Below are 22,247 nucleotides of genomic sequence, written 5' to 3'. Positions count from 1 at the left end.
CCACACTGTGGGTCTTTTAAAAGAGACTCTTATCCTACTCCTCAAGACAATAACCTCTAATTACTACATTTGTTTTGTTTGTTTATAAGTCCACAGTTTTCCCTGGAAAAATTCATACCTTTTACAAATTCTTCAAGCAGACACAATTCAATATTGCCTGGAAGAACTGCCCCTCCTTCTCATGCACGGACACGAGAGAGTGTCTCTCCCACCAGAGAGACAGTATTTGAGGTAGTTGAGAGTCACTTAGCAGAATTAGGCTTTTAGCTCCTGCAAATTCCATTCCACTCCTCTTATGACCACCACAATCGGAAGACGCTTCCCATTTTGCATTTTTAACATATCCACTTCTGATTCAGAATCTTCCTGGTCACAGATAAGTCTGTGGCTCTAAAATAGAAATAATCCCTTGGCTCTCGAGTCTTTCAATCAAGTGGTGGCCCTCTATTGCCATTTTCCAGTATCATAATGCCCTTTCTAAGTTTAAGTATGTCCACCATTCCCTACGTGCTATCGTTTAACCTACTTTTGCCCAGTGTCTGCCTTGTGCTCCCTCGTACTCTAATGTTACACAAGTGTAACTTTATCACATCATCTTATAAATGCGCATGTCTGTCCTTACTAGATTGAAAGTTCCCAGAAGACTAACTCTGTGTCATATTTATGTTTTTAATTCTCAGGAACAAAAATAATATCTTGCTGGGACCAGAAGGTGGTCGAGGGAGGTGTGGTGGTTTAGGGCACTGGACTCCCACTTGGTGATTCAAGTCCTAGACCCAAAAGCTTGAAAATCATGCTGGGCACATGTGCCCAAAATCCTGAGTGGAGAATAGAGGAGAAGGGATTGAGTCATGACCATCCCCCATGGGAGGGGATTTCTCATTTTCCCACTCACTGCCTATCTCTGGTGATCTCATGTGCTCTATGGCACAAAGCTTTAAAAAATAATATCTTGGTTATATTAGGCATTATGTAAAAATTGGGTGAATTGAATCAATGAACTGAAAATAAAAGCATGTCAGGCACCTTGCAAGCACATGACTTGGTAACAAATAGAATCATTATAATATGCCTACTGAAATAGTGGTTTTATCCCATTTTATAGCTAAAATAACACGCTGAGAGATGTTAAGTGATTTGTTCAAGATCTAACACGATGGAATGCATTTGGTTTTAAATAATTTTAACAATAAACCATTTTAATGGTTAAACATATTTTCATAGCATCTACTCAGAAAGAAGTGGAACCTTTTATTCATTATTAAATATTCAGATTTATATCTTCATTCCCAGGGATATTTTAGAATGGAAATCTGATGTTTTAAAATTTTTGCCAGAGGATATGTGCACTTGCCAGAGAGACAGACAGGGAAAGTGAGACAGCATCCCCGTGGGGGATGGTTTTGCTGCAATCCCTCTCCATCGCTCTCTCCTTTCCGGGTTTTGGACATGCACACACACATGCCTGGTGTGCTTCTCAACCCACTGGGTCTGGGACATGAACCATATACCCCACCATAAAGGATCCAGCTGCCTTAACCAGCACATTACCTGCTGGTCTGAAATACAATTTTATAATTAAAATTCTTGAGTATCATAGTCTATATGGAAAAGTATCTACAATCTATTAATAATAAATACATTTTTGAGCTGTGGTTCAGATATTTCATGAGGTACCTGCAGACATTATTTTATTGAATCCCCCAGATAACATTTAAAGGTAAATATTATCCACATCATATTTTATAGAAAGAAACTGAGTTTAAAATGTTTGTGGCAAGTAAGCAAGATTTGTTTAAAATGTCTGCATTGAATATATAATACATTATGTATAGGTAAAGACACAAATCTTAGTATACAGCCCGAGAAACCGTTAAATGTAAATATGGCTGGGTAATCATCACTCAGAGCAGGAAACAGAGCACTGAGTCTCTCAGAAGTTCTCTGTAAGTCCCCCCATTCTCACAACATGCAGTATTCTGCAATCCACCCTCCCTTGATTTTCATCAGCATACATTAATTTTGCTGTTCTTGAACTTTACACAAAGGAAATCTCACACTACCTACTCTTTAGTATATGGCTTCTTTCCCTCAAGGAAGATGCCATTGAAAAATGCCTTCTCAAATCTATTTCCAAAGCAAGATTTGCAGTTCTTTTTACTGTAACAAGGTTCCTTTTTGTTCTTCTGCTAAGCTGGATATTTTGCTCCTCCTTCACACGACAGAGTTTATATCTTCCCAGGGGCTCTCTTCTTTCTACCACCGCCCACAGTCACAATCCTTCCCCTACCTCTGCTGAGCTGACATCCCCCAGCTGGAGAGAGCAGGCAATGCCACTGACACCAGGGGAGAGGCAAGGCTGTAAAAACCTTGCATGTCAGCACGGTTATAAAGGAAAACCCTTGCCTGGCCAGGATGATAATATTTTGACTTCATGTGGTATTTTTCTGAATTGGTTGGAACACTTCAACCATGGAAACAGCCCTCCCTTTCCTCGTCCAGGGGAAGAGTCATTCAAAAATGGCGATTTAATATATTTTCATGCCAGTTTAATAATTTAGGGGCAGAGGGTAGACAATCAAGCTGGGATAGGGAGGAGTGAGTGTGGGTGTGATACCCAGACAATATAACTGGCTCTGTGGGACAAATTGCCTGCAGGACAGGGAAAGAAACTGGTAAGGACATCCACTCTGGTGCTTCTGGACCCAAGACTGGCACCCTGGGTATGCATGGGGAAAGGCTGGAGAGTGTCCTCATTCTCTAGGCGATCCGGTGTCCTTTCTGCTGAGGTTCCTACACCCCCTCAACCTCGTGGATCATTCTTCCTCACAGTTCCTCCTCCTTAAAGGATATGTTCTTATACAGCTATTTCTTCTTGGGCCTTCCAGATGCAGATGGCTTCTGCATCTCTCAACATCTGACATGGTTGTTAAGTCCCACCCTCCAGACTTCTCACAAAGCATTTGACTAGTTTTTCATGGTCCAACAGCAGGGGCAGTCACATTCAGCTTGATGTCCATCAAGCCCACTTATGGTGCTAGGTCTTGAGATCCTATGGCACACAGCTCATAACGAGTCCTACGGGCTGACTCCGGTCATTGTGTTCCAAAAGAGACTGTGTTAGGAAATCAGAGTGTTCTGAATTCATTCCAGTTACAGAAAATTTGGTTTCCCCATTGGACCCTTAAGAAAGAGTGAAGCCTAAACCTTGCTGCCTACCCTGTTCAAGTATTAATCATTTAGTGCTGTAGATTGTGTCCTCACAAACTCATGTGATAAAATCCTAACCCCTAATGTCATGAGATTAGGAAGTAGAGCCTTTGGGAGGTGATGAAGTCATGAGGGTAGAGCCTTCATGCTGAGATTGGTGCCCTTATAAGAGACACAAGGATTTGCCTTCTCAAGTCTCACCTGTGTGAGGACATAGAAAAAGATGGCCATCTGCAAACTGGCAAGCAGGACCTCACCAGAAATGGAGTCCACCAGAAACTTGATCTTGGACTTCTCAACCTCTAGAATCATGACAAATAATGTTTGTTCTTCATGCCAACCAGGTATTTCGTTATAGCAGCTCAAACTGACTGTACAACAATGATAGGTCTTTGATCGTCAGTGATATTACAGTATTTCTTCTACCTTGTGATGGCAAGAAATAACCTGACTCTTAAAATTATTAATGAAAAACTCAGTTATTCACAGTGATCCAACTCCTCTACATAAAGCTTATGAACCAAAAACCAAGACACTCTATGAAATTATGAAGAGAATAGAGATTTGCATTCCAAAGAATGATGGTATTGGTTACTAGACCAGTGCTTATAGACATGCCTTCACCAGGACGGAGATTCCAATATATCTTTAATAGCCATTCCAAGTACCTTTTATGTAAAATCCTCTTCTTACTGTCAGTCAGCTCTTTATATTTTCTTCCTCCCAGTGGAGTAAGGGAGGCTAACATACCTCACCCCACAGGCAGGAAACTACATTAGTAACCAAAGACTTGACTTCCCTAATGTCACACAGGAAGTGACTCATTAGCCAAAGCAAGAAGAGATTTGAAAGTCTTCCAATAATAATGTAACACTCCAATCAGTAGACTAATGGTTTCTGAATGACATTTGTAGATAATGTCAGAGTCATGTAGAAGCCATTTTACTTTATTTTATGTATTTATTGTTTTTAATTTGGCAGAGAGTGTGTACACTTGCCAGACAGAAAGAGAAAGCATGGAATGCTATTCTAATGGAATATGGTCATGCCAGAATCTCTTTCTGTCCATTTCTCCATCTGGTTAGGATTTGTAGCATGTATGCACAAGCAACATTCAGCGTATGTTTCAATCTGCTGGACCCAGAATTCAACTGTATGGTCAGCCATGTGGAATCCAGCTCCCTCAACCACTGGGCACAGGGCCAACTCGAAACCATTTTTAAAAACCTAGATAGCTAGGACTACTGAATCAAACCTCCTAGGACTGGCCTAAGAGTCTGCATTTTTAAAGTTGCCAGTTTTTAATGTGCAGTCAGGTTGTCAACCACTAAAACCTATGCTACCTTCTCACATTAGTAAAAATAAAGCATGGGTGTAAAAACCAGAAAGTGAGATCATTCACCTAACACCCTTGTAGCTAGCTGTCTAGTTTGGTCTTTGCTAATCCTCCAGCCTTTTGGCTAGGGTTACTGTTTGAATGATCTTGCTCTCTGATTCCTTAATTACTCTATAAATGGTATCAGGAGGAACTGGGGTTAGGGGGAAGTTTGTGTTTATTTTCCTTCTAATGTCTCCAGACAAATCACCATGATTTCCAAGTTACAAGGTGCTTTTTTCAATTTCCAGAACTTGTGGTGTCCACCTACTGCTGACAATTCAGCTGGACTTTTTCTGCATCTTACATCATTGCCAGAAATAAAGATCTTGTCATCAAAACTTGGCTGCAGGTTTGATTAATTTTGCTGGAGGCACACACGAGTCTGCCCCTCCTTCTATCACCACTGCAGGGTTCTCGAAAGTCATGTTTATTTTCCATTGGAGAAAATAAAAGTATGATTCATTGGATCCAAGAGAATCGTCATGTCTTTGCCGGTCAAGGGCATCTGGTGTCTCCAATGGGTAGTCCCTCATGAATAATAGCAATAACAGAAAGAATAAAATATTCAATACTTAAGTGCTAGGCATTGTTTAGTAGAATATATTAATATAGCTATATCATGCTATCTTCAAGTCTACCCTGTGTAATAGGGATTATTATTATCTGAGTTCTTGATCCCCCTATTTCTACACAAGCCTCTCCTTAACCATTCCCATCTCAGTAAATGATGCCACTGTCTACCCTGTTGTTCAAACCTGAAACTCAAAAGACATCACTGATTTTATTCTTTCTTTCAAGTTTCCGCCCAATCTCATTTGGTCCAGTCATAGTCAGTTTCACCTCCCTAGATATTGCTGGAATACGCCCCCCTACTTCTGCACTTCTACAGTCACAGGATCTCACCCAAACCTCAATCTCTCACCTCCTAACTCAACACTTCCCTTCTCTGGATCCCTTTCAGCCCAGTCAGCAGTGCCATTTGGAGGGAACTTTTGATAAATAAATAAATAAGTAAATAAATAAATAAAAGACTGTGTCATCTCCCTGCATAGAACATTATAGATTGGGAAACTGAAGCATTAGTTGGTTGTTTTGCCTGACACATGGTCAGTTTTGTTTTTGTTTTTTTTTTTAAATGAAATTTGGAAGCCTCTTTACTGAGAATATAGTTTCACAGTGTGGTACCTAGAGCAGTACTATTGGAATCACTGGGAGGTTTTTAGAACTAAATCTCAGGATACATCCTAGATTGACTGAATCAGAATGTGCATTTAAAAATGGATCCCCAAGCAATTCCTATGCTTATTAAAGTTTGAAAAGTTAGGATGAGCTGATGGCATAATGGTTACGTTACTGGACTCCCATGTACTCGACTGGGGTCTGAGTCCTGGACCACACAGCTTAAAACTCATGCTGGGTGCATATGCATGCATGCCCAAGATCCTGAGAGAATGAAGGAGAAGGGACTGCAGCATGGCCATCCCCTCCAGGGGGTGATTTCTTGCTTTCTGTCTCTCTCCAGAGGGCGCACATGCCCAATAGCAAAAATTCTCTTACAAAAAAAAATGTTTGAAAAATACTGATCTGGACCATTTAAAAAGATACAGTCTTCTATCCTATCCCAAATAGAACCATCAGCCCTTCAAATGCCACACTAGTTTTCCTCTTAAATTGCAGGCCTAGTTTCTGAAGCCAACCTCCAAAATGGGGAGCAGGCAGACTTCAGACTTGACTAATCCACAGCTGATCAGTTATTCTGCATTCTCCAATACAGTGCCTCTCAACATCCTGCCACAGCCCTTCCTACTTGAGAATAGATATTAATGGTATCAGCAGGACCATTCAACCAAACATATTGACTTTGTTCTTTTTTTTCCTTTTTTTGCAGTTTGCCATAGAGTGTGTGTGTGTGCTACTCATGGAAAGAGAAAGAGAGACTGGGAGAGAAAGTGGAAAATCACTCTGGGAATATGGCTACCCACAATCCCTTCTCCTCCGTTCTCTTCTCAGGATTTTGGGCACCCAATGTGATTCCCAAACCACCAGATCTGGGACTCGAACTGCTTAGTTGACCATGTAGGATCTAGCCACCTTGACCTCCATGCTACCTGCTGGCCTGACGTAACTGGTTTGGCCTTTCATTTGTTTATTCAAACAAAGCCCCTTACCACGTTCTTCTCTGTCAAAATGAACAATCAGTTAACTCCTAGAAGTATGTGGGCAGTTCTGCTTCTGTGTCCACCACTCACTTCTGTCTTTGGACTTTCTGCTGATGAGTCTTAGGTCTCCATATTGGTAGAGGCGATCATGCACCTAAACATGTAACCCAAAGTTTGGGGTCCCTGCTCCATCTTCCACTGCCACCATCTTAATTGTCTACCCTCCTTCTCTAGCCTCTCTTACTTCAAGTTCCACAGCCCCTGCTCCATCTTTTTCTATGAATTTTTTTAAGTTTATTTATTCTTCCATTAGAGAAAAAGACAGACAGAGAGAGAGAAACAGGTATTCGTAACAGGGTTTTTATACCATAATTCATCACATTTCAGCAGCCCTAATCACCCCAATGTATCATAAAGGTCCTGGGATGGGAGCCTGGGACCTTTCCCATGTGGATCCAGATCCATTACCACTGCATCATGGCCTTACCCTCCATGAGTTTCTGACATATCTTATATCCATTCTCCATACAGCTAATGGGGCTTTTTCTACCAAACATGCTTAGGTTACTCCCCCAACGAAAAAACAACTCGAGGTTTCTTCAATCCATGTGATCCATGTGATTAAACCCAACTGTATACAACAGTCATTAATATTATTCCACAGAATCCTAGCATCAACTCCCATTAGCGTGTGTTTGAGGAACTGGAAGTTACATTGAAATGCAGGGATGAGCTGGACCTGAAACATGGAAACATTTCATAGGAGTCTCTTGCCTTCACCATTCAATTATTTGTCCATTGATAGGCTTATTAAAAAATATCTAGGTGCTACTTTATAGTATGTTCATTCTACTCACTGAGCTTTATACCTAAAGTCAGACTTGTGTTCATGGATATGTATATATCAGCTGCGCTTGCTATTGTAAATATTTAGACTAATTAAGTTCATTAGTGAATCAATTAAATGGGGGGGAAAGGCATAGAAGTCAACCATGGATACCAGAGACAATGTGGGAGGAGGGTGGGACACAACAGAGGGTGAGGGAGAGCAAATCAAGGATGGCAAAAAAAAAAAAAAAGGCAAAATATACAGGAAATAAGAAATGGAAAATTATTTGTTGATATCATGTATGTTGATGTGCTTGATTGAGCCAATATGCAGTGTATTCTGGATGGGAAATTTCATTTTGTATGCTGTAATGATGGATAGTGAATAATGTAAATAAATAAATTTAAATAATAAAAAAAAATCCATGGAGTACCTGGTTTATGGCTATTCATTATATTCTGTCCTGCAGTTGTAGAAACAAATATAAACAGGGCAGACAGAGCAGACAGAATACTGACCCATGGGAGCCCAAAGAGAGAGACACAAATACAGCCTAGAAACCAGTAAAGGGGCTCTGTGAGGTGGGATCATTAATTATAAAAGGAGGAGAGGGTACACCAAGCAGAAGGAGCAGAGTGTGTAAGAACCCAGAATTGTGTTGGGACCAGCAGATGGAGTAATGGTTATGATGCTGGACTCTCACATAGTCAAATGCAGTTCAAATCCTGGGCCCGGAGGCTTAAACTCACAGCAGGCATGTGTGCATGTGTGCCCAAAATCCCAAGAAGAGAATGGAGGAGAAGAAATTGTAGTGTGGCCAGCTACCTGGAATTTCTCCCTTTCTGTCTCTCTGTCTCTCTGACAAGCGCATGTACCCTATAGCAAAAATCTCTTAAAAAAAAATAAATAAAAAGAAGAACCCAGAAGTGTGAAAACCAGTGCATGCTCAAAAGGCATGTACAGAAGTGGAAGTGGGGGACCAGCAGTTAGCGTAATGGCTATGTCACTGGACTCCCACATAGTCGACCGCGGTTCATGTCCCAGACCCATCCCCCCTGGGGGTGATTTCTCGCTTTCTGTCTCTCTGTCTTTTCTCTGTCTGGCAAGCACACGCGCCCTATAGCAAAAAAAAAAAAAAAAAAAAAAAAAAAAAAAAAACTCTCCAAAAGAAGAAAAAGAAAAGTGGAAGTGAATAAAAGCATGCAGATCCCTCCCTTTCTTCTTCCATCCTTCTCTTCATCACTCGTGGGAAAGAGGAGATCGGGGAACTCCAGTGGGACAAAATGACGGCAGAAACAGGCAACGGACTATGGTATAAATTCAGTTTCAAAGAGCAGGTTCTCTCATGTGTAAGAAATTCTCGTGCTATCGTTTCAAAGTCTTCAGTACAACAATTCCTCCAGGTATTGTAACATCACTGTTCTTGATCAGTCCAACCCACAGACAGGCGTGATCCAAGTGCTCAATGACTTCATTGTCAATACTGTACCCTATAGATACTTTCAAAACATTTATTTGCTACCCTTTATTCTAGAGAGGTGGAATTCAAAACAAGTTTATGGACAGTGCATATTATGAAAAAAATTATGCATGAATTTCAAACATTTTCTGCACCAAGAGAAACTCTAATTCCATTTTTCCATGACATTTTCCAAGTTCCCTCATACTCTATGATATGTATATATGAAGGGTCTTCAAAACGTTTATGGACATGTGCATTATAAAAAATAATCTATGTTCTGATTTCAAAAATTTTTTTTGTAATAAAATAAACTTGTACTTAATTTCCCCTTTCCATGAACTTCTGAAACCCCCTATTCACACCCCCGCACTCCCAACTGGGAGTTAAATGATTCAACCACTGCATGTCACTGTTGCTCTTCAAGAAGGCCAAGCACGTTGCTTGGTGCCTTGTCCAGGAGCCAGAGCAACAATAAGACCTAAACCTACTAATGTGTTATCAGAACTTCTGGAACGTTGTGGATACCTAAGGACTTGGGATATACACAGGTGAGTCCTACAGTTGCCTCCTTTTGACATTAAATCTCTTAATGTGTACTGGAGGGAAGAAACCTGATTAACATTTTTTTTCCCCATTTTCCCTGACTAAAGAGAGACAGTCAGAAGACACAGTGGGCCTCAGCAGACTTATGGCTGCACTAGTGATTCCCATCAGAAAGGAAGTGTTGCAGAGTGCCTGGATGCAGCCGCTCCAGAATCTGGAGACTCATGCTAGCACTCGAGCCTGATGTGTGACAAACCTGTGATTCTAAAGTAGTTACATAACCTCTTCTGTCCTCAGTTTTCCTGTCTGAAAAATGGAGATAACATGCATTCTTCATAGGGCCACTAGAAGATTATGAGTTAGTGTATTTAAAACATGTTATACAATGAATGCTCAGCAAACAACCAGCAAAAAGTATTAGTTAGCCTTGCTAACTGCAGTGTCTACTCAGCCACACTCCTCTTTCCACCTCCACCCTCCTTCTCTCTACTCTCTTTCTAATGAGTGTGGGATGTGAACATTCTACCTAGTCTTCCCACCCTACTTAATTCTTCAGATATTTGTCCCTCTCAGAATCTCTTAGGAGATAGTTCATAATCATTTGTGCCTTCTGGATCCCATCACTAGGGAGCAAAGTCAAGGTCATACCCAGGGTATGGCCTTGGGCAAGAGTGGAAGGGAGAGGTGAGAGAGGAAAAAAAAGGAAGCTAAGACAGAGCATCAGGGAGAGAAGGTCTGGGTTATAGCAAATACTATTGTTTATATACAACAATTTGTATTGTTACTTGGATTTTAAAATACGTGTGATTAACAGAGAAATTAGATATCAATATAAAATAGTTTTATAATAAAATACTCCTAAGTTTGAGGTTAAAGATCACAAGGACATTTATGAGTTCAACAAGTGCCCTGTGTGGAGCGAGGGCCTGCGTGCCAATCCCCAGAGCCCTGTGAAGCCTGCAGCAATGAACTGGCCTGCACCCAGGTGTGTATTTGAGTGGCCAAAGCCTGGAGAGCGGCTCAGTTGCTTTGGAGCCAGAAAAAGCTGTAATAAATTAGCCTAAAGCTCACATTATCCTAGCATGGCAAGAGAATTGAGGATTCCAAGGATAAACTTTGACTGTATTTACTATAAACACTAATTACAAAGCCAGACAAGGTCTTAATGGAAAGAAAACAAATTTCTATTTCTCACAGATGCGTGAATGTACATAGAGATTACAGTGTGTTCTTTACTTGGCAGATCACAGCACGTCTGTAGACACATATATGGGTTTAGCACCTCTTCATATACATATATATTGCACAGTGTTTTGACACAGAGCTTAAACAGTAGGTAGATTATTTTACTGGTTTTTAAAAATTTATGAATCCAGGATACTTTCAGAGTTGCAGCATTGCTCTAACCGCACATTTCCACAGTTTATTAGCCAAGTTGTGCTTTCCCTTCCTATGGCAGGGTAAAACCAACGGATCCTCAGAGGTTCAATTTACAGTTTGATAAGATCAATAGCCTAAAAATCTAGGTAGTGTCTTTTGGACATGACCTTGGCCTCCTCCTCCAGGCCTGACTTTATTCACCCTCATTTTTGAAGTATAGCTAGCCCTTTCTTGCTGACTCTTCCATTTCCATTTCTTTTACCCCAACCCCCCTTTTTTCTTTCCATAGTCTACTTGAAGCCACTGTAGAACCTAGATAACTCACTGAGTTCACAGCAGAATGAGATGGGATGAGATGAAGCATACACGGAGGGTTCTGACTAGGGGAGGGAAGTGTATTTTTTTTTTCAATTTAATGAACTTTTCTGTTTTGATGTGTATCTCTTTGTAGGCCGTTTTCCCCCATATGGAAACTGAAGACCTATAAATCTAACCTTGAATGCCAATTCTAATCTTCCTAGTCTCAGTGCTGTTTTTCTAGAGCATAGGAAACTATGGACAGGAGACAATAGCCACTGATGAACATGTAGCTAAATGTATTCCTTCTTAAAGAAGGTTCTTATTTAAAGCACCAGAAGGGTACACAAGGAAGAAGCAACAGTTATCTTATAAGGAGAATTAACCTCCGGAAAGTCATGATGGGAATGATGATGATGATCAGTGGCCACTGATTTCAAAACAATTTTTAAAATCTGAGTAAGAGCTAAATTGTTGCATATAAACAATGGTACTTTCTTCAGCCCTTACCTTTTCTCCCTGATGTTCTGCCTTACCTTCCTTTTCCCCACCTCACCTGTGCTTCAGGCTCTTGCCAACCTTGTCTTCAGGTTAGTGGGTGAATATCTTGGGTGTGGCCTTGACTTTGCTTTCTAGTGATGGGACCAGGGTAGGCACAAATGATTCATGAACTATCTCCTGAGGGATTCTGAGTGGGAAAGAAATCTGAAGAATTAAGAAGGGTGGGAAGACTGGCTAGAATGTTCACATCCCACACTAATTAGAAAGTGAGTAGAAAGAAGGAGGGCAGAAGAGGGAAAAAGGAGTGTGGCTGAGTAGACACACAGTTATCAAGGCTAACAATTTCTGCCTGTTACTTACTGAATATTCACTGTATGGAAGGACTTAAATACACTAATTCATAATCTTCAAGCAACCCTATGAAGAACACATGGTTATCTCCATTTTTCAGATAGTAAAACTAAGGAGAAGAGAGGTTATGTAACTTAACTTATTTAAAATGACTCCAAATCTTGCTCAGTTCCTGCATATATTATCTTATTTAACCCTCATAAAATCCCTTAAGTACTCCTATTATCTCCTTTTCGTAAATAAGAATAGTGATATTTGGTATAGATCTGTAACTTCCTCAAGGTTAAAGAACTAAAATATAGCAGATCTGGGATTTTCATTTAGATCCTAGTAACCCCAGAACCTGTATAATTAACCACCAAATCAGGAGATAAATCTTGGACTAAGAAAATCCTTCTTAGAAATTTGAATAAATTGTTTTTACAAGTTTTAGGAAAGTGCTTAATTTACAATTCTGGGAATCCTAGGGAGAATTAGAACTAGTCCTCTTGGGTGTGAATAAAGAACAGTTGACCAAAACCCTTGGGGAAGAAGATAAAACCTTGGCTATCTGTTCAGACCAAAAGTTCTCCAAGTATTAGCCCAGGATTACTCTAAGTAATCTTATCTAATAAGCCTGTGTAGTATTTGTGTTTATGATAACACTACTGCTGCTGCTTTTTTTTTTCTTTTCTGGTGGTAATAATTTGCTTGTTGTCACTTCTCTCAATGATGTTATACCAAAGAACTATGTCTTCTCATTGGTTCTGCTGAGATAGAAAATAAAATACAGACTTTTAAACTAGAACTCACTCAAGATTTTCCTTTACTTTACCAAAAAAAAAGATAAAAAAAAAAAAGACCCAGAGAAATGAAGTGATATGCTCAAGATCGAAAGTCCGTTAGCAAGAAGCACAGGCTTCGGAGTCAGAATAGTTTTAATTCCAACTTCACTATTCACTGGCTGAGTGATTGTAAAAAAAGGCTTCCAAATCACACTGAGTCTCAGTTTCCTTATAGGCAAAGGGGGCAGTAATGTGCTAAAATGCATGATAGTTATTATATCAAATGATATATTGTTATATCATGGTATATGATACTATGCTATCATTTTGTTAATTATAAAACACATTATTGTCATAAGAATGGGTAATGTATGCAAAATACTTACCACGCATGGTTCACAGTGATAAGTCATCACTGTCATTATCACCCTCATCAACCCAACAGAACAGAGCCCAGGCTTTTTGCTTTTTAACTCTGCCACACTGAATAATCTTTCTACGTGTGGAGAGATGGCCAAGTACATACATCTAATTCTAGCCCTTCCTATGCTGTCTCCCCAGGCAGATCAGACAAAACTCTACTAACGCATTTATCAATCAAATATTTGTTAAGTAGTAAATGGTCATAATGGGAGACCTATTTGTTGCAGCTTTGACCTATGCTTGAGTGGATAGAACCTTAATAGACTTACGTACTTTGGAAAGGTTGACACATGGGCAACCTCAGAAAGGATGGCTATTTACAATTACCCTTACGGAGATCTGACTACTACAGCACCTTGATGAATGTCTTATAGAAGGGGAGATTGTCTAAGTAAAATGAGAAGGTTGGAATAATTTAGAAGTTAAATTAAATATAGGCCCTAATGAGGTTAGCCTAACCTTCACACATAAAGATAACACATAATGAAAAAAGGCAACCATGGAAGTGAAAGATAAGGGAGAATATAATATGGTCTTTTTGATAAAATACAAGTCAAACACATTTATTTTAACTTCTTAGGAAGTCAGGTTAATGGAACAACAAAGAAGTGATTAATGATGATGTGTATATGGAAGCAAATTGCATGAGAGAAAAAGAAAAGGGCTTAAAGGGGAATTATTTTGTATGACACAATGTGAAGAGGAAAGAACTCCTGAAACTACTTGATCTTCCCAGGTTCTTTGGAGTTACAATTCTGTTTTTATTTTCTCTTATCTTCAAATATAAACAACCTTCAAAGAGACTTGTAAAAACCTTCATTCAAAAAGAAGCCTTACTCTGGATATTTTAGGAAAGTCAAAATCTCATGACTGCTGTTCTAATAGAAATAAAATCTCCACCAGAGCTGTGCTTCTTGACCTTGGCCACACACTGTAGTAACACGGGGAGTTTTGCAAAATACTGATGCCAGGGCCCCACTCCCAGAGATTCTGATGTAATTGGTTTGGGGTGTGATCTGAACATTAAGATTTTTCATATCTCCCTGGGTCATTCTAATGTGCAGCCAAGTATGAGCAGATGTTCTAGTGAGCTTGTTGAGAAGTCCAATCCTTTTTCCGTTACTATAATATTAACTTGTACAGACCTGTGTTAATCAAGTGTAAATGTCTGTTGAATAAATGAAATTGAAAATGTCTTTAGAGGATGACCATTTCTTCTAAGTTGCTGAGATAATTGCCAGAAGAAAACATATTCATCTATTTTTAAAGTTTCCTTGTACATTTAAGCACTTGAACTGGAGATCTCTATTACCTTATAAGGAAAACCTCTTCTTTCTTTTACCATTTCTTAATGTCAAGATTAACACAAAACTACTCTTGTGAGTTTTCTTATAAATGCAATGTTTTTATCCATCCAGAAAATACTTATTGAGGGGTCAGCCCCATGGCCCAGTGCTTAGGGAAGTCAGATCCCACATGGCTGATAGTAGTTCAAATCCCAGTCCTAGAGACTTGAAAAATATGCCAGATATGTGTGTGTATGTGCTTGAGATCCCAACAGGACAGAGAGACAGAGGAGAAGAGAATGTAGCATGACCATGCCCCCTTGGAGGGTACTTTGTAAGTTTGAATTCTCTAAGTGTACAGAGAAAACCCAGAAATTTAAAGCCTAGTACATAAAATTTAAGCCCAAATTAAGTAGTTTCTCTCTCTCTCTCTCTCTCACATGTGCCCTCTATACCTCCCTCCCCCCAAAAATACCCAAATTATTGAATGCCTTCCAGTAAATATGCTAGCCTCTGGCCACATAATGCTAAACAAAATAGTCATAGTCTATCAGCAAATATAAGCAATCATACAATTTGTAATCAGTAGGATAAGTAATGTCATCAGGGAAGTTCGAGGTGCAATGATACCCGTGGAAGGTCTTTCAAGGCTAGTATATGGAGTGGTGATTAAGGCAGCTGGATCCCACATAGCTGACTTTGTAGCTTGAGTTCCAGACCCAGTGGCTTGAAAATAACACTGGGCATGTGTGTGTATATGTGCTAAAAACCCTGAGAGGAGAACAAAGGAGAGGGGATTGCAACACGGCCATTCCCTCAGGAAGGAATGATTTCTCACCCCCCTCCCAACCTCTGTTTTTCTCTAGCAAGTATACATACCCTATAGCCAAACTGAAAAAAAATAAAGAGAGAGAGAGAGAGAGAGAAGGAAAGAACAAAGGAAGGGAGGAAGGGAGGGAAGGGAGGGAAGGAAGGAAGGAAGGAAGGAAAGAAGGAAGGAAGGAAGGAAGGAAGGAAGGAAGGAAGGAAGGAAGGAAAGAAAGAAGGAAGGAAGGAGGGAAGAAAGGAAGCCCTTCCTACACTTTGGGGAGATCTGGTAAATTTTCTAAATAAAATCATGCCTATGCTAAAAACAGAGGAGTAGAGTTAACCAAGCAGAATGTTTGAAGTCCCATATGCATAGTCGGCATAGTATACAAAGACATAAAATAAGTTTGGTAGTATTAGAGCCTATGCTATAGAAGATGTTGGTCTAACAGCTGGAGAGACATGGTTTCCCAGGAAAAATAGTAAAAGATGAGGCTGCAGAAGTAAGCAAGACCTAGACAGAACATGAAAGACATTGAAACTATGTAAATTTGCAATTTTTCCCCTCTTTCAGATAAAAATGACAGAATGGGTGGTCATTCAGTTTTATGTGGGGGAATACTATCATTGAATTTGAGTTTTCTGAAGACCATTTTTGCTGCAAAGTGTTGAATGTATTAAAGTGGGAAAGACTAGAGTCAGAAAAATCCATTCAGAAGTGAAAAAAATCATAGTAGCCTATTACAGAGACATGATAGCAGAAATGGTGAAAGTAAAATAAGTATATCTGAGAGCCAGGAAGATAATGACAGTCAGGGAGCATTAATGCCTCATGTAAGAGAGGACGAGGGACACTGAAGAGTTGCAGGTGATGTGCAGTGTCCCTGCTCCGCCAGCCTCCTTCCACAGGGAAAAATGTGCGCCAATTTGAAAAAATTCTTAACAAGCTCTGCTTTGCACAAATAAAAGTTTGAGTTGCAGGTGGAATACCTAAGCAGCTACATCCATGGGTAGTTGAGCTTCTGATCTTTATGGCTCTTAAGGAAGAAACTATAATGGCAGGTGGAGAGTAATCAGAGCTACAGAGTAAATGAACTTCATCCCAGATGAGTCTGTACTGCAAGATAGAAAAGAGAACTCTGCCTAACCTCAACATTGTATAAAGAGGTAGAAGAAAAGACAAGTTGAAAAAGGAATTTGAGAAGTGACAGAGAGGAAGAAGGAAGATCAGAGAGTGAGATGAAACAGGATCAACAAAGAAGAGTTTCAAGAAGAAAGATGTGGTCCACTGTACTAGAACGAAGAGTCTGAGACCACTTTGGAGATTTGATTGTCTAGGTCTTACTCATGTGTCTCTATTCCTAACCCAGAGGTTGGCATAGGGCATACACAGGATGAAAGCATCTTCCAGCCATTCCCAGGTGGAATGGGAAAAGGCTGAACAGAGATTGCAGAGAAAGTCACATCAGACTTAATCTTTATACTCTCTTGAGACAGTGGTCTAGAGAAGAAACAGGACAGGTATATACAACAGTTGGCTGATCTTTTTGTATTTTTTCCTTCTTTTTAAAAGAAATGAGCAAAAACTGATATCTAGCAGAACACATGTATTGATCTTCACAGTTGACAAAATGCTCTCAGTAGGCTATTCAGCTTTCAGCCTCCAATCACTGTTGAATGCCACCATCCATATTAAGAATGTGAAAACAGAGATGCATGGATATTGAGTATATTACTCAGGATCATGCAACCTAGTGGCAAATCTAATGGTGAGTTTTGTTTTCTTCGCACTGCACTATACACCTGCATAAAATTAGCGTGTGCCCATGGTCTTTGCATTGATTTTTCTGCATGCTTTTTTGCTTCTTCTCTTTGGGCCTGCATGTCCTAGAAAGAATTGTAGGGCTCCATTTGTACAATGCTGGGCTTTTTCCACATGCAAAGAACAAGGCTGACATAGTTCATTGGGTAAACACAATCGGCAAGTGACAGTGATTTACGCCCAACTTGCAACTCCTGATTACCAATCTGTCGCCTGCTATGTAAACAGGTGTAAACCAAGATTTAATCAGTTTACACAGTGTGGTAAATAATTTAATCTCTCCTCAGCACGGTGCTTGCGAATGTAAATGTTTAAGCCAAAATGAAGGCTGACATTGTGATGTAAGCGTCTGCGTCTGCTCTCTCGGCCAGCAAAACTATGTCCACAAAAGGCTCTCAGGTCTCCCTAGCTGAATCAGGGATGCAGGAGTAAGGCAGAAGCCCCCCAACTGCTGGTGGAGGCCTCATTTTTTCCCAAAATAAAGCTCAGGCATGGGTCCAGAGAGCTTGCAAGGTTCTCTTGACTCCTAATTCTTTCTAGACCTGAGTCATTCCTCTCCCCCTCAATTATTCTTCTTTAAAAAATATTTATTTAATTTTATTTCATAATTATTTTATTTTTATTTGACCAGAGAGAGATCTCTGCAGAACAATATAGTGAAGAATAATTGGGGCTGGCAGGTGGCATGGTGGCTGTTGGTGGGTTAAAAGACAAGAAATGAGAAGGAAAAAGGCAAGAAAACAGCGTTCATCAGGCTCCTTGTAGTAACGTTCTCAGTTGAAGATTACATGGGTACTCTGCCTGTCCACACAAGCCTATGCAAATTGCATTCAGATCCTATAAAAATCACATGCAAATGTACTCGTGGTTGTCAAAACCTGTTTACTGCACCTGCTAGAGTCCACTGAACCAGAGTGCTGCCTGTCATGAATTTTTCATCAGTGTTATTCATCTCTAATCAATCTGGCTCTTGCCCCTGGTTGAGAGAGAGCAGGAAGCAGGCTTGCTCTTCCCTCCCAGGTAAGAGTCCAGGCTTTTTCTGGAGTAGAAGGCCCTGGTGAGTCATAGCTTTACTGGCCCCATCTTAACGTTGCAGGGAATCTACTAGAAGAAGGGTCAGTGTGAGGTAGAGAGTACGCTTCTGTGTTTTCTTCTGTACTCTTAGAGAATTCTAACTTACAATCAACGTTTAAATCACTTGGTATTTTTGATAACCCCATGGCTGAATTTGTCACTTCAAAAACTCTTTTAAAAGAATACTTACGGTCAGGATTTGAAGTCCTAGGTAAGAAATGAATTTGATTTTCTTCTGTACTTAAATAATTTATGGCAGAGAAAGAATAGCTACTATTTACTAGATATGGGAGTTTCTTTTGCTGACAGCTTTTTGTTTGTCCAGAAAAAGTTTCTTTTTCTGAAATCATTTATTGAGCAACTGGGACAAGCAAGGCACTGGGCTGAATATGCATTATTTCACTGAGTGCTCAACTCAACACTCCGAGAGTGGGAGCCTCAATTTATAAGAAAGGAGACTGAGATCTGGAGAGTGAGGTAAGTTGCCTGAGATGCTCAGCTGATGTGTGTATGAGGACTTGAACCCCAGTATGACTCTTAGAAACCCTTCCTCTGAAAGTACACAGAAAAGGTTTTGTTCTTTCTGATCCCCTGTGCCCTCCTGGCTATGGGTCTAGAAGTGTATATACATAAAGGAGAAAGATTATAATAAAAATATTGATAACTAAAATGTGTTGAGTTTTCTGTTTTTTCATTTTATTTCCTTCAGGTTTTTGTCATAGGGTGCGTGTGCTGGCTGGAGAGGCAGTAAGAGGGAAGGTGAGCAAATATCTCCCCGGGGGTAGGAACATGCTATTATCCCTTCTCCTCCATTCTCCTCCTAAGATTTTGGGCACACATGCACATGCACCTGGTGTGAATTTCAAGCCACCAGGCCCAGAACTCAACTGCAGCTGGCCATGTGTGAGTCCAGTGCCTTAACCATAATGTCATCTGCTGGCCCAGTACATTTATTTTAAAAACAAAACACTCAGGGCATCATAGTTAAGGTGCGTGCTGGGCTCCCACATGACTGACTATGTGGTTTGAGTCCCAGACCTAGAGGCTTGCTTTCTCAACCTCCCTTTTTCTCTCTCTGTATCTCTCTGGTAAACTTAAAAAATAACAAATAATAACAAAAAAAATCAATTAAATAAATAATTCTTTAAAATAAATGCATTTACTGAGTTGTATGTTTTATACATATGAATTCATTTAGTCTCTACACTGGCCCTGTGAAGTAGATACTATTATTATTACCATTCCCTTTATTGAGATAAGAAAACTAAGGCAAAGAAAGATCCCCCTGCCCCAAGTGTCACACAGCTAAGAAGTATCTGAACTGAACTGGACACTAGTTTCTCCCAGTTAGTAATTGTGAGCTGCACTGCTAAGGATTCAGGTGACGTGCTTAACCCTCAGGAGGCTCTTACCACTTACTTTCAAGAAAAATGATAATTAGGGCAGAAGAAGAGGACAGAATGTCTCTAAGAGAGAATTCCTTTACAAAAGCACAGCAGGTCACCTGCCTGTCATGACTGGAGAAAAGACCCGCCAAGCTCAGGCAGCCCATCAGGGCTTAACAGTATTTACCAAACAAGGGTCTGGGATTTGCACATGAGGAACTGGGAGCAGGGTAGATAGGACTGCGAAGACAGGACAATGCAACTTACTTCCTGGCTGCACTCTCTGCACTTCCCATGATGTAGTAGCCTGGGTGGCATTCGTATCTGCAGACGGTGCCCACGTCGTGGTTGCCTTTGAGGCAGTGAGGCAGAAGCAGGTTGGCGTTCGGAATAACAGGGGGGGCACCGCACTCCAACTTGCAGTAGACTTCTGGGAGAGACCAGAGCCCATCTTCAAGACAGGTCAGCCACGGGCTCAGTCCTGACTCCAGGAAAGAGGAGTATAGGATACTCAAAACACAGAGTCCACAAAGAGAATGACAGCACAAAAGAGGAGAATCTATCCACATATGGACATCTTCAAAAGTTATATTGTTTTCTTGTTGTTGAGCAGAGTCTAAAATCTTATTTCAGATATTTATCCCAACGGAGTATCCAATGTGGTATCTTGCACAGAATAGAGACCAGATAAATATTTCTTGACCTGAATAAAGGAAGAGCTACCAACCAAGTCGTGACCTCTTTTCCTATGCACAAATAATAAAAATACAGTGGTGATGCTACCACGGAAAACATTCAAGTAATAAATGATGCTTTCATAGTGTTTATTACGTGCAGGCTCTGTCCCATGCATTTCACATGCATTCACTCATGTAAACTTCAAACCTCAGACAATCCTGTGAAATCTTAGAGTTTGCTATTATCCTCTATCATGTAGATGAGGAAATGGGGGTTTGATAAATTGCCCCACCTAGGAAGGGACAGAGTTGGGATCTGAACCCAAGCAGTCTGGATGCAGAGTTCCATATTTACACACCACACCATGTACCTCAGTGCAGTTCATAATTTCTCAAAATGAGATTCCTGGATTACTCACAAAACCATCACCAACCCACCCCAGATCTACTGAATCAGAATCTGTGGGGTGAAGGCTCAGGAAAATGCATTTGTGACAAGACTCTCCTCAGCTTCCTGAGGCAAAAAGCAAGCTGTGGGGTTAGAGCTGGTTCTATCCCCACCTTCATCTTCAATGAGCAGTCCAGCTAGGGACAGATTAAGTAACTAACTGTGTTCTCCTCTATGAAACGGGAATAGACACTAACTCATAGGATGATTGTAAATACTGAGTCTTAAAATGTACGTGATAAAGTGAATCTTAATATTATCAGAACAGTTGTGCTAACTGGCTTGACTCTGATGTGCATGTAACCAAATAAAAACAGAGGGAAGTCTAAGTTTCTTTCATTGATGTGATCCTAGGCCAGAGTGCCCTCCCAGGTAGTCAGGGACAAAGAATGGTGTTGCCCTTTGGATTTTGCTGGTGTTATCAGAACAGAGTGGCACAGTGGAGTAAAGGGAGAAGAGTATTGGGTGAAGGAAAGAGCCTCAAAGTAACCTCAAAGAGCAAGGGACTGAAGAGAATTTGCCTAGGGCTTCTGGCTAGCCAAACCATACCTTGCAGCTTGGCTGGTGGCACACAGGAAATGGAGCAGCGTTTCAGAAATTTGGTTCCTTCCAAGCAGGAGAACGTTGCATAGTTCACCAAAGATGGGTCGGGCACACCACAGTCCAGGGGCATGCAGCTCACATCCCAGTCCCAGTGCCCAGAGGAGCATGTGAGCAGAATTTCTTTCTAGAAACAGAGAGTTTGTTTTTGTCAAGGTCACATAAAAAGATTTCTCAAAGTTGTGTCCAGTACCAAAATTATTTGTTCAAACATTTGAAACAGGCAAAGGTACTTGCCTTCCTCTCCTGTGTCTCATTTTTTTAATACGCAGTCATATAATATCCAAAAATGAAGCTAATGAAAGAGGGTGTGGGTGTAAGAGAACATGTGCCCAGGGACACTGGCCCCACAGGTTCATGCCTCTTCCTTGTGCTTGGGTTCAGCCCCTGCGATGCAGTGGCAGGAGATTACAGAGGCCAGGGTCTTTGCTTTTCTACTCCTTCCCGAGGGGGCTGCTTCAGGTTGGCTGTGTCCTGAGGTAGCTTTTCCATACAGCTTCTGCTCTTTCTTCCTATAGGTTCTGCTTCTCCCTACACTCAACCATTCAGGCCTTGGAATAACCACTGAGCCCCTCCACCCTGGAATCCTGCACCATTTCCTTGTAATCCCCTATATCCTGCTCCCATCTTTATTAAATTATTTCAAATCACACCCTTTGAAGTATGTCATGTATTTCCTGCTGGTGTCCTTATTATTAAGCCTACTGATAATGCTACTGAAAATAACTACCTCCACTGAGAATGGTACACAGTACGCAAAACCATCTGAGAGTACATGCATATAAGGCACCTTCTGAAACTGGGGGTGAAATAAGAGAGAGTCTAGCCATTTCCTGGACTTGCCATTTCAG

At 40.6% G+C, this 22,247-nt stretch overlaps 1 protein-coding gene across 2 annotated transcripts in view; it reads right to left on the bottom strand.

Annotated features, from left to right (window-relative positions):
• The window catches only part of PAPPA2 (pappalysin 2), a 327,575-nt gene that overhangs the window by 76,304 nt on the left and 229,024 nt on the right, over positions 1 to 22,247 (bottom strand). For both annotated transcript variants that reach the window (XM_006160881.2, XM_027776745.1), the window contains 2 exons: positions 21,346 to 21,523; positions 19,939 to 20,152 (listed from right to left, as the gene is read on the bottom strand). In XM_006160881.2, coding sequence (XP_006160943.1) covers positions 19,939 to 20,152; positions 21,346 to 21,523 — 392 coding nt within the window. The remainder of the gene's footprint in view (positions 1 to 19,938; positions 20,153 to 21,345; positions 21,524 to 22,247) is intronic.

Source organism: Tupaia chinensis, unplaced genomic scaffold (assembly GCF_000334495.1).
Source record: "Tupaia chinensis unplaced genomic scaffold, TupChi_1.0 Scaffold000710_1, whole genome shotgun sequence".
Taxonomy (NCBI): Eukaryota; Metazoa; Chordata; class Mammalia; order Scandentia; family Tupaiidae; genus Tupaia; species Tupaia belangeri.
Note: the sequence above shows the minus strand (reverse complement) of the source record. Positions and strands in the feature narration are given on the sequence as shown.